Source organism: Falco biarmicus, chromosome 15 (genome assembly GCF_023638135.1).
Source record: "Falco biarmicus isolate bFalBia1 chromosome 15, bFalBia1.pri, whole genome shotgun sequence".
In the NCBI taxonomy this organism is placed as follows: Eukaryota; Metazoa; Chordata; class Aves; order Falconiformes; family Falconidae; genus Falco; species Falco biarmicus.
This window is the reverse complement of record NC_079302.1, coordinates 2,785,191-2,796,092: the sequence shown is the minus strand read 5'-3', so window position 1 is coordinate 2,796,092 and position 10,902 is coordinate 2,785,191. Positions and strand designations below refer to the sequence as shown.

General features: G+C 48.1%; 1 protein-coding gene across 9 annotated transcripts in view; it reads left to right on the top strand.

The window, feature by feature from the left end:
- Positions 1–147: 147 nt before the first annotated feature.
- The window catches only part of ZC3H18 (zinc finger CCCH-type containing 18), a 48,930-nt gene continuing 38,175 nt past the window's right edge, over positions 148–10,902 (top strand). For 5 of the 9 annotated variants that reach the window (XM_056360749.1, XM_056360747.1, XM_056360746.1 and 2 more), the window contains exons 1-3: positions 149–300; positions 929–1,016; positions 9,028–9,629. In XM_056360749.1, coding sequence (XP_056216724.1) covers positions 9,042–9,629 — 588 coding nt within the window. In that variant the 5' untranslated portion in view covers positions 149–300; positions 929–1,016; positions 9,028–9,041. Of the gene's footprint in view, positions 301–376; positions 402–928; positions 1,017–9,027; positions 9,630–10,902 lie in introns of those variants that run through there. The other 4 variants (XM_056360750.1, XM_056360748.1, XM_056360744.1 and 1 more) reach the window with 3 other exon arrangements.

Below are 10,902 nucleotides of genomic sequence, written 5' to 3'. Positions count from 1 at the left end.
ACGTGCACACGCCCGCCGCGGGCGCGTGCCCTTTACGGCACGGCCGGGCCAGCTGCGCATGCGCACACAGGGAGGGGTGTGGCAAAGGGAGCGCGCCCTCCTGCCCCCCCTCCCCTCCCCCCGGCGCGAGGGCCGGCGCGCCTGGATGACGTCACGCCATGGCCGCCCTGCGCCGCCGCGAGTAGAGGCCCCGTCCCGCGCCGCAGCCGCCGCTTCGCCGCCCCCCCCCCGCCCCGCGCCTGCCCCCGGCTCACCCCCGCCCACCGCCCCGGCTCCGGCCCGCCGCGCCCGCCCGCCCAGGTGAGCTGCCGCCCGCGCGGCGCGCTCGGCGGGCTTCGGTTGCGGCCTAGCGCCGGCGAGGGGGAGGCGGGCCCGGGCCCGGGCGCCGGCGGAACCGGGTGGTGAGCGGCCGCGGGGCGGGGGGTGGACCTGGCGGGGGATGCCGGGGAGGGGGGGGGGACGGCGGCCAGCGCCCGGGGGGGGTGCTGGGAGAGGAGGGGCGGCCCTCGCTGGGGATGGGGAGGGCGGGCCCAGCGCGGGGGGGGGCCGTTGCGGGCAGGGGAGCGGGGAGAGGGAGGGCGGCAGCCCATGGTCGGAGCGGAGTGGGGAGACGGCCCAGAGTGGGGGGTGGGGAGCGGGTACTTGGCGTGGGCAACCCCTAGTTTGGGGGGGGTGGGGGGCTGTGCTCTGGGGAGGCCGCCTCCTTTGGCGGGGGTGCAGCCTTACCTTGAGGGGGGTGTTGAGCCCGAGGTAGTGGAGGGGGCTGGTGGGGATGGGAAGGGGCAGCCTTAGTTTGGGGTGGGTGTTATAGAAGCGAGTGGTTTGAACTGGGGGCACTGGGGAGGGAGCTTGCCGTTTGGGGGGGCTGTCCGGCCCCCTAGGGTACAGGCAGCTTTGACTGTCGTGTCCCCCTGTCATCCCCCCCCAGCCAGGCAGGTGGAAACAGGGAGAGCTCCAGCAGCCTCGGCCTGGGGGGCACAGCAGAAGGACCTCAGCCTGGCAGGAGGCCCTGTGAGGTAAGGGAGGCACAGGGGGAGCTGGGGTCCGCAGTGGGAAGAAGGGCCGGGGAATCACAGTGGCATGTGGGTGTCTCTTCTGTGATGGGTGGGTGGGTGCATCACCCATGGGGGTCCATTCTGCGATGGGTGGGCGCATCACCCATGCAGTGCTGCTTTTAGTTGTCCACCCAGCGCAGCAGGAGCTGCGAGCGCTCACTGCTCAGAGCTGCTGTTGTCTTTGCTACTGTTATAATACGTAGCTGCTGCACATGGTTCAAATTCCCTCCTCGAGTTGCTTTAGCAGGGTTGTCTCTTCTCAGAGCTGTCCTTCTGGCACCCACACTAACAGTGTTTTCTTTTACTGCCACCGGTAGCTCACAACTTCTGCAACAACTGTTAACAGTGCTGCTTTGGCTGTAGCAAGAGCAGCACCTCCAAGGCATGAATTCTTTCTCCTGGCCTTCCTAAGGTTTGCCTAGATGAAGGAAAAGAGTTGCGGTCTAATCAAGACAATTCTTTGCAACACTGCTAATTCAATGTTCTAAGTAAAGTTAGCCTCTTGAGTGTGATTAGCCATAAATCCTACAGAATACAGGCATAATTGTACTTGTTTTCTTCATGGGACCGAGGAATTGATAATTCAAAATTAGCATTTGCCAGCGGAGAGCTGCAGGAAGAGCCGTGTGTGCTCCAGCAACAGGGAAATCAGTTACACTGTGAAAACAAACTCCAGCTGCTTACAGCGCCATTTCTCTTCAGGTTTCGGTCCCAAAGTCTGCCCAACAGAAAGCAGTGGTTAAGGTTCTGGATTGGAGCTCTCTGAGCCCTTCTTTAACAGTCAGCTTGCTAAAAAATGGCTGTCACCAAGCACTTCTCTTAAATTAATACCAAAAGGCAGCTCAGTTTTCTGCATTAAAAGCTTCCTTGACAGCTGCTAGGTAATTGAAGTTTGCTATGCATCTTCAAAGTCAGTGCTTCTCCAAGGATGACAGATAAGTGTGTATTTTGGTTAATTAACCCTGCTAATGACTGTAGTTTCGTTCAAAGCAAAGGACTGGCTGCTTTGCTTTTGTTCTAGACGTCTTTAGAGTTTTATGTGATGTTCCTTTCCTGGATCACGAGGCATTTTATTTCCTTCTCTTCCTGTTGTCACTACTCTTCCATATTTTTTCACTGTTGTGGTTCCTGCCCTTCATTTCTGTTTTCCAGTTTTTTGTTGTTTCTCTTCTGACTTGCCCTGTCAGCGCTATTTCCCATTCATTCTCCTCAAATCACTCATCATTCTTCGCCCATCCTTGTGGCTGGACTTGGACCATGCTCCAGAACTTTTCTGGTCTGCATTAACCCCTGGTTTTCACGTATCCGATTAATGGAAACATTTTGATTTTGCATCAAGCTCTTTGGCTTTTAAAGTGTTTTTTATCCTTTCTGTCACAAAGATTTCTGCCTGCAGCAAAAAAGGTTCCTTGCTTCTTTCCTTCATATCTGTCCTGTGACCACCCCAGGAGCTGTGAGGTCTCTGCTCAGGGGTACAGAAGTTGGGTACGTGCTTGGTTCTTGCCGTCTGACTGATGTGTAGGATTTCAAGACTGAAGCTGATGGCTCTGTCAAGCTCCAGTTTTCTATATGGTCCTTGGTGCCTTCCTGCTACCAGAGGTGCTGGAACCATCTGAGCCGTTGATTCCCATACTATATCCAAGGTGTTCCTCATTCCTCATTCATGTGGAAAAATCTTTTTGTGGCACCATATAAAGGTGCCTTGGAGGGAGGAATTTAATGAATGGAAATAATGCTTGACAGGAGTACTTTTTTCCTTGGTGACTGTTTCCAATCCTGTCTCAACTCACAGGTGTATGTATCAGTATAGGTGCTGCAGTGGGTTAGAGCAAGCTGCCATCCTTTCCATATGAGTTCCACTTCATCTGCTCCCAAGACACTACCTGCAGCAGCAAGTCAGTTGTACACAAAGCCTGACCTTGTAGGCTTAATTGAAGATGCTGCTCAAACTTTTCATGAGTTCTAATTGGAAGCAGCGCAGCATAGACCAGGAAGAAAGAGAAATTGAGCCTCTTGGCAGCAACAGGCAGCATTGAGAGCCACGGATCCAGAATGTGTGTCAGTGTAGGCTGCACTGCCTTAGAGTAGTGTCCAAGGTACATGTATGATCAGACTAAAAGCTGGTTGACATTTCTTCATTCTAGTTTTGCACCTTTTGATGTTGTTCATTTAAAAGAGAGTAGAAGTTGGGCTTGTTCTTTGAAAACAGACCTGCTGCAAAGAATTCCAACGTGTTGACTCACCTACCTCTTGCACTGGGCAAATCATTAACAAAAGTGTAAGATTAAAAATATTATTTAAAATCTATCCTGGGATTACCTGGCAATATTGAAGTTGAGCTTTAAAAAGCAACTTTAAAGTAGCAAAGGGCTTTTCTCTTACTGCCTTTAGTGCTGTGTCAAGGCTTTTTCATCTCAATGTTATATTTTAAGTTACAAAAAGTCTTGAATATCATTAAGCTTTGGAAAAAATACATTATAATGTGGCTGAAGCAGATGAATTTAAATTTCCATAATACCACCTCAGTGTGAAGTGCCTTTTTACCTGGGGAGTGGGGTGAAGAATCTCTCTAATTTTAAATGTTTTCCAGTAACGTTAAGACAAGTGGAACAGAATGGGCCCCTTCATTGTTGCATCCAGGTCCTTGCAGGTGAGGATGGCAATGTGAATGCCTAATTTAAAAGGAGCATCTCTGTTCCACTGTATGCAAGCCATGAAACACTGACAAATTAAGGAGTAGTTAATCCTTCATTCCCTAATTTGATAAATTCCAGAGTTCAGTCCGTGAAACTTCAGCTCTGCCTCCTGTTGATTATGTATTGTGTAACTAAAAGCTGCTCTTTTCTGCCAGACCTGACTGTGTGTGTGAAGCAGCTGCCTTGGAGGCCAGTCAGGGCTGTGTGCTGAGTGAGCATGCTGGCTGTGCCTCTTCCAGCAGCCTGTGCACGTGCAGGGAGAGAGGTGAGGGGCTGCAGGGAGAGAAAACACGTTTGTGCCAAGAAAAGCTGCAGATCATTGCAGCCTAATGTCCCCTAAGGACACCAGGCTGCTGTAGCCTTTTTCATCCAGGATCTAGGTGATGCTAGGCATGTTTCTTCGGAGTGCTTTCTGTCATGTCTAGATACCTGGTGACCAAAGGGCTGAACTTAGGTTTGCAAAAACCAGGTGTTCTCCGTTGTAGCTGGGTGTAGTGGAGTTCCGCTTGGTGAGCTGAGCATGCTGAGCATGATGCAGAGGCATTGATACTGAAAACAAGATGGTAAAGCCCCAGGTCTCTTGTTGAGGAAATTTCTTCACTTTCTATTTTTGGTAGTCTGTCTCTAATACTGCTGCCTCACAGCACTAGCAGGGACGCTGCAAGCCAACAGGGGCAGGCTGGAGGCAGGAGAATCCAGAAGGAGCAACTGGAGGGAAAGTCTTGCTTGACCTGACTGCTGTCTGTGGGGTCAGCGAGTGCCATCTGGCTCACACCTGGGAGGGTGGCATGTGCGTACTGCGGGTGCAATGGCTGGAAAGTTTAGCTGCCAAATCCTCAATTTTTCTCAGTGAGAACATCTGAGCTGCTTTTAAGGGGCTTTCAACTCAAGGAGGCACACATAAGAGATTCTAGGGACAGTAAATGACATGCTTTTGGCTGAAAGTGTGCCCTACTATTGCGTTTGCACCAAGGCGCCTCAATGGAAAGGCTGTACCAACTTGTTTAGCCTGGCAAAGTGAGGGTTTTGTGAGCCTTGTCTGAAACACTTGGTGACCTGTCCTGAACTATTCTGTTTCAGACATGTGGAAAAATTGGACATGCTTTGAGCAAATAAGTCAGTCTTGTAATAGAAGAGGTTGCGGAGCTTTGGCCAAAGGCAGCTTTGCCTAAACTGCCTGTAATTTTAAAGATACCTCTGAAGATAAAACACTGCTAAGTGAGAAGTATCATTATAATACCTGGTTCTTGCTCCATCGTCCTGAGCTAGAAGTCAGACAGTCTTGTCTGTAAGTTAGAAGTTAACCTTGCAGGGTTCCAGAGATTTGGGATAAACTGTGATTTGCAGATTACTCTGAAACAGAGCTTGGGACACGCATTTTAAACTGGAGTTAAACTTGCCACCACGCAAAGAGTAAATCCATTGGAGCTTGAAAGGAAACTTGGGTGGCTAGAGCAAGTGAAGTACTCTGGCACTTCACAAAACTCTTACTATGGTACTCTTGCCTGTCATAATGTTTGATATTTCTTTTTTTTTCTGCAAATGAGTGACTACAAGTAATACAGACTTGCTCAGTGATAAGGCATTCTCCCATGTTGGATCACACTTCTGTAACGTTGCTGTTGCCATAAAGCTGCTTGTTGGAATACTGTACCTTCTTCCCTCGCTCTCCTCCTGGGCTCAGAGCCTTGGGCCTGAACAGAGCTAAGGAATGGCTGGAAAAAGGTTGGTTTGGGGGTATTTTTTGGTCTGTTATCTCCCCCATTGCAGGAGGAGTTGCTGTGGCAGCGAGTTAGTGGAAGGAAGCCTAACTTTTGGATGGCTGCTAGAGCAGCATCTTGCCATCATGTGGCAGAACTGCTGTCTAGTCCTGTTCCATCACTAGTCTGGCAGTTTTCTTTTAATTTCCATTTCCCTATTTTTTCCTGCTTCTGATTTTACCCTTGCATATCGTGGGTTTCCTTTGGGGTGTTTCCATGCAGTTGTAGGTGAGATTGAAGCAAAAATCCAGTTCATTGGTTTTGGGGTGTCTTTTCTTGCCTGCTAGTGAACTTGGAGCAACAGCCCTTGGAGACTGGCTGGACTGTGGCTCTCACTGCAATAATCTGGCCTGCGCAGATAGAGGCACGGGGAGGATGGAAGGCCTGTTGCTGAGGGGAAATTTGCTGTTACCTGAATCCAGGGAGTACACACCAAAACTGGGCCGCCTGGATTTTGTGAACCCTTTTCAATTGGGCTGTCATTTATTCTGTTTCTTATCGTTTCTGATTAATAGGAAATTATTGTGACTGATGGATGCCTGGGTTTTTAAAATAGCTTTAACAGTTGCTGGTGGAGGTGAATGATTTATACTTACCACCTTAGGTGGTGGTGAGAATGCGTTCATATTTGTTTTCCCCCATGCCTCTAAAGGTCTCGATGTCGAATGCAGAAGGGCATTTGGTTCACTTAGATGCTTTTTTCTTTGGTGCTGCTTATTTGCAAATGAGAAAACAAATTTCCTGAATACATCTGCCCTTGACAGCTTTTATATTTCTACTGGCCTGGTAAGGCTGACCTTTCAGATGTAATACGCTAAGTTGTTCTACATGCACACAAAGTGTAACTTCTCAGGCTCTTAAACAATTGAAATCACTGTCATAAACTTGCTGTTAAAGCCAGTAACAATTTGTGCAAGCATTTATGAACTGAGCATCAACCTTTATATACTCAGTAAGAATATAATTCTGGATTACATCCTGTTTAACTGCCCAAAGCTGCTATCTCCAGGAGGCAATTGCTGTCTTTTAATTGGGATTTTAACTTTTCAGTAAAAATCAAAACTTTGGTTATGAGCAAGAGACAACTTCTTCAAATGTGCAGAGAAAACAGAGTAGCTGGTAGGAAGCTCAAAATGTGACCCTGCTGCTGCTCAGGGTCCTGTTGAATGTTTAGGTCATCCTCATGTATATCAGTTAGCTAATACCTGTGTGGGGCTTTGAAGACTTGAAGTAGAGCATAGTTGTTAGGTATGAATGCGTAGATGCATACTGCTTCTGGGAGTGGTTTTCTTTTTTCTTTTTTTTTTAAAGCTCCTTCTCTGTAGACCTCCCATAGTATAACAAGCAGCATTTTCTCAAATGTGACTTTCATCTTGAGAGTTTACTGGAAATACCAGTTAACGTCTTCACTAGGGTGAAGGCAAGAGTTATTATCTCAGTGATGACAGTGCATCTGGCAGTGTACAAGACATAAATACAACAGCCCTGGTCTTTGCAAGTTTATGAAGAAGCAGACGAGTAGCACGGATAACAAAGTTGTCATGCCTTCGTGATTTCCAGGCGTGGGCTCTTAGCATACAGAAGAGATGCTGCATGTTCCCTGCGCTTACCCTCCTGCTGTGTTTCAGCACTGAGATTCCCAATTCTGTCATTACCAAGATGGTTTGGGTTTCAGATGCTGTGAAGGCTTGAATTTGCTTTGGTCGTGTTTACAGCACGTGGCATTCTGTTTGGATGCTGTGGCTTGGTGTGCCTTCTGCCTGTCTGTTCTTGCTCTTTGATGGTAAATAACCACCTTTACTGTGCAGAACCAGTCAGAGGAGCATAGCAGAGTCACAGGGTGGGTCAGGAAAAGGTTAAGTAGCAGAGAGCTGCCTAGCGTTAATAACTTTTATTTAGCAAAGGATTGCTGCATGTGTTTAAAGGAGCTACCAGACTCTTGTATTTTTAGCATTTCTGCTCCAAGGGTCTTAAAAATAACAGGTAAAAATCTGGTAATTGATGCCACATTTTTGTTGCACCAGCAGTAAATGTGCTTTGCAGGGAGGTTGTAGCTAGGAGCAGCTGAAGTAAAACATGATACGTATTAAGATGAAGTCCTGTTGATTTGTGACTCCACAGCTTTTCTTTAGCCCTAAATATGCTTCTGTAAGCCTTGGGTTTGTCTTTACCTTTTCATTTCTGTCTGACGGCTGCCCAGGCTTGCTTAGTACAGGCCTTTGGGTTTGGAGGAGATGACTCGTACTGAGACGGTTAATTCAGTCCCCTGGAAAGGTGCTGCCTTGAGAGGAGCCAGTGCCTCTGTTGAACTGTTCCACTGGTACAACCAGAGGACTTCGGTGGGTGCTTTTATCCGAGCATTGGCCGCCTCGGTGCTGGAAAACCTGTCAAGACATCTTTCTCAGCTTGGGCACTTCTGGGGCAGCCAAGCACTGTTGGTTACTGCTGGGAGGGGGACGTGGCAAGGAAAGAGTTGCTGTCGTTGTTTATAGTGGTAGGGACATGCTGCAGCAGGAGACCACAGCTGAAGGGTGAGAGTTTTTAATCACCAAGAGCTTTTGTCTAGATGTGAACCAGTAATCTTCCTAGTAAGAGACAGCTCAACCGGTTCCTTGGGTCAGACGGTTCTTCTATAATTTGTCTTTTGTTTTCTGGAGTAAAATAAATAGATGTATGGGTTGGGGTTTTTTCCTACTTTACATCTTTTCCCTTTCTGTTGCATTTATTATGCTTATTCTAAAGCAGACGTCTCATTTTTAACATATTCATGTCAAGCACATGTTCATACTGAGCTTCTAGCAAAATTGCACGATGCAGACAGTTATGAAGTTGATCTGCTTCTTTGAAGGAATTTTGAATCTTTACTGTATAAAGCAAGTGGAAATTAGATGGCAGTACATGCACTGTCTAAATCAAACCTGATTAAAAATCCGAGAGTTTTCATGAATGCATACTGCCCTTGCTTTCATGTCTATCCGGGGTGCAGTGTAAAAACCCCTGTAAAGATATAGGCTGTTTTTCCAGCATCACCATAAGTTGTGCTTCTGTGCCTCTTCTGGAGTCTGTGCAATCTGTGGTGTCGTGCGCTTATAGTTACAAAATACACCTGACAGTCTGGCCCTGTGTTCTGAAGCTTACTTGCTTGTTCACAGAGGAAACACCACTGCCCGTTGTGCCTGGGGTGAGGGCTGCCTGGGGATCTCTGATGGTGATTTGGTGGGAGTGTTTGTGCAGCCTCGCCTATTAGAGCTGGTAGATGAAATTTCAGCCTTGAGCTCCGTTGCTGTATGTGAAGGGTAGTACACTCTAGTCTGGGATAATGCTGGAATCAGTTCTTTATGCAGTTTAAACCCTGTATTTCTGTCTTGAAGGTACTATAATAAATCATGTTCATGAGTTCAAGCAACCTTTTCTTCTTTAGGGGGTAAAATAAAAGAATACAAATTCTTCAGGGTGAGCCTTTCTTGATTTCGCACCTTGTTCCCCCTAACAAGTGTTGTTTTCTACCCTCTGCAGACTATTGGGTACTGATGGATGTTTCCGACAGCCCTGAGCGAAACCCCTGCTCTCCTGATGAAGAGGACCAGCAGCTTTCTGATGATGAAGTCCTGAAGGAGAGCTGTTCAGAACGGGGACTTGATGGAGAGGGTGGACAAGGCAGCGTCCTGGGAGAGGAGGAGGATGCAGCCAGGGGACTGGGTCATGGTGAAGAGGAGAACCACTCGGATGAAGAAGACCACTTAAGTGAAACTAAGTCTCAGGAGTCTGACAACAACGAGCAGACTGGGGAGCTGAAGAGCCCTCCACCTGGCAAAGGAGAGGAGGAAGACCGGACAAATGACCTAGGTGATGAAGCATCCTCTGTCACCCGTGAACTAGATGAGCACGAGTTGGACTATGATGAGGAAGTTCCTGAGGAACCAAGTGCTGCTGCTGCAGAGGAGGATGGTGAGAAAGCTGCTGGTGAGGATGATGAAGAAGAGGAGAAAGGAGATGATGCCCCTGAAGATGAGAAAAAATCCAGCAGCAAAAGTGATGATGAAAAGGATGGCCAGGATCCCCTCAAGGAGAAGAAGAAAGAAGAAGATGATGGAGAAATTGACGATGGAGAAATTGATGTAAGTAGGAGCTGGTCTGAGGTGGGCAGAGCCCTGCAGGGAGAGACCTGTCTTTGTGTTTCAGAACTGTTTGGCTCTTAAGCCGCCATGCTTTCCTTCTTCTTTGACATGAATATCTGTTAGTTGTGTCACTAGTGTGCAAACAACACTTTCTTTGGAGGTAAGACCATACTATGTACCAAGTCCTAAACTCAGTGGCTGGGACATTCAGCAGCACATACTGTAGAAAAGCTTTGTGCTGAATATTGTCAAAGCTGTCACAAATAAGCTTTGCTCCCATTGAATATGGAGGGGTTCCAGTGCTTTAAGAAACTATTCTGCCTAGCTCTCCAGAGGACTTTTGAATGATGCCGACAGCAAATTACTTAGCCATGGATTAGGTGTTCATAAGCTGTCTCATCAGCTCAGGTTGAGAGGCTGGTGCTGTGGAGTGGCTGCCATGCTTGAGGCATCAGCTGTGTGCAGGAAGCCTGTGGCCCTGAGCTATTTGGTGGGCTCTAGCAGCATCTGGGTGCATGGAAGAGGAATGAAAGGTGCTGGGCTTTCTGGAAGCTTGGTTTTCTAACCAGGCAACCTCTGTGCATGGTTTGGGTGATGTGTTCAAGAATGCACAGTCCCAGTAGCTACTGTTTCACAGGTCAGGAGAAGTGCAGCTATTTAGAAAAGTTGAAAACTGGGTTTAATTGCGTTCGTGATTAGGGCAAATAGCACTCTTTATTCATGTTTGCCTTCAGATAGGAAGCACTGCAGTGCAGCAGTTGTATTTAATACAACTAGTTTTCCTCTTGCAGGCAGAAGACAGGGCAAAGCGATTCTAGGGGTAGGAACCCTCCTGTTCCTGGTCTGGTGGACACCTTACTTGAATCTGAATAGTGGGAGTGCAAAAAGCAGTGCAAAGAGAAGTTGCTGGACCACAGCTCTCAGCTGGCTCTGCTCCTGGCTGTTGGTGCCCAAAGTGCTCCTGCACGGCTAGACTAGGTTGGGGCAGTGTTGTGAGAATGTCCTGGTGACCAGGCAAGGAAGCAATGGCCTGTGGATGGGGTCACTGGTGGGGCTTCTCGGTTAAGGAAGGGAGGGCTTGGACCTGGGAGATGGTGTTGCTTTCCAGTCCCCGTTGCTGTGTAGCTGACCTGGCGACATGCTTGGGAGGCTGGCGGAGCCTCACTGGAGACACCATCCTCCCTTTTTATTCAGGAGTCGTATATGGTGTATTTCTTGCTCTGATGGTGTTTTGACAAGTTCTGTTGCTTAAAAAAGGTGATGTAATTTTTCT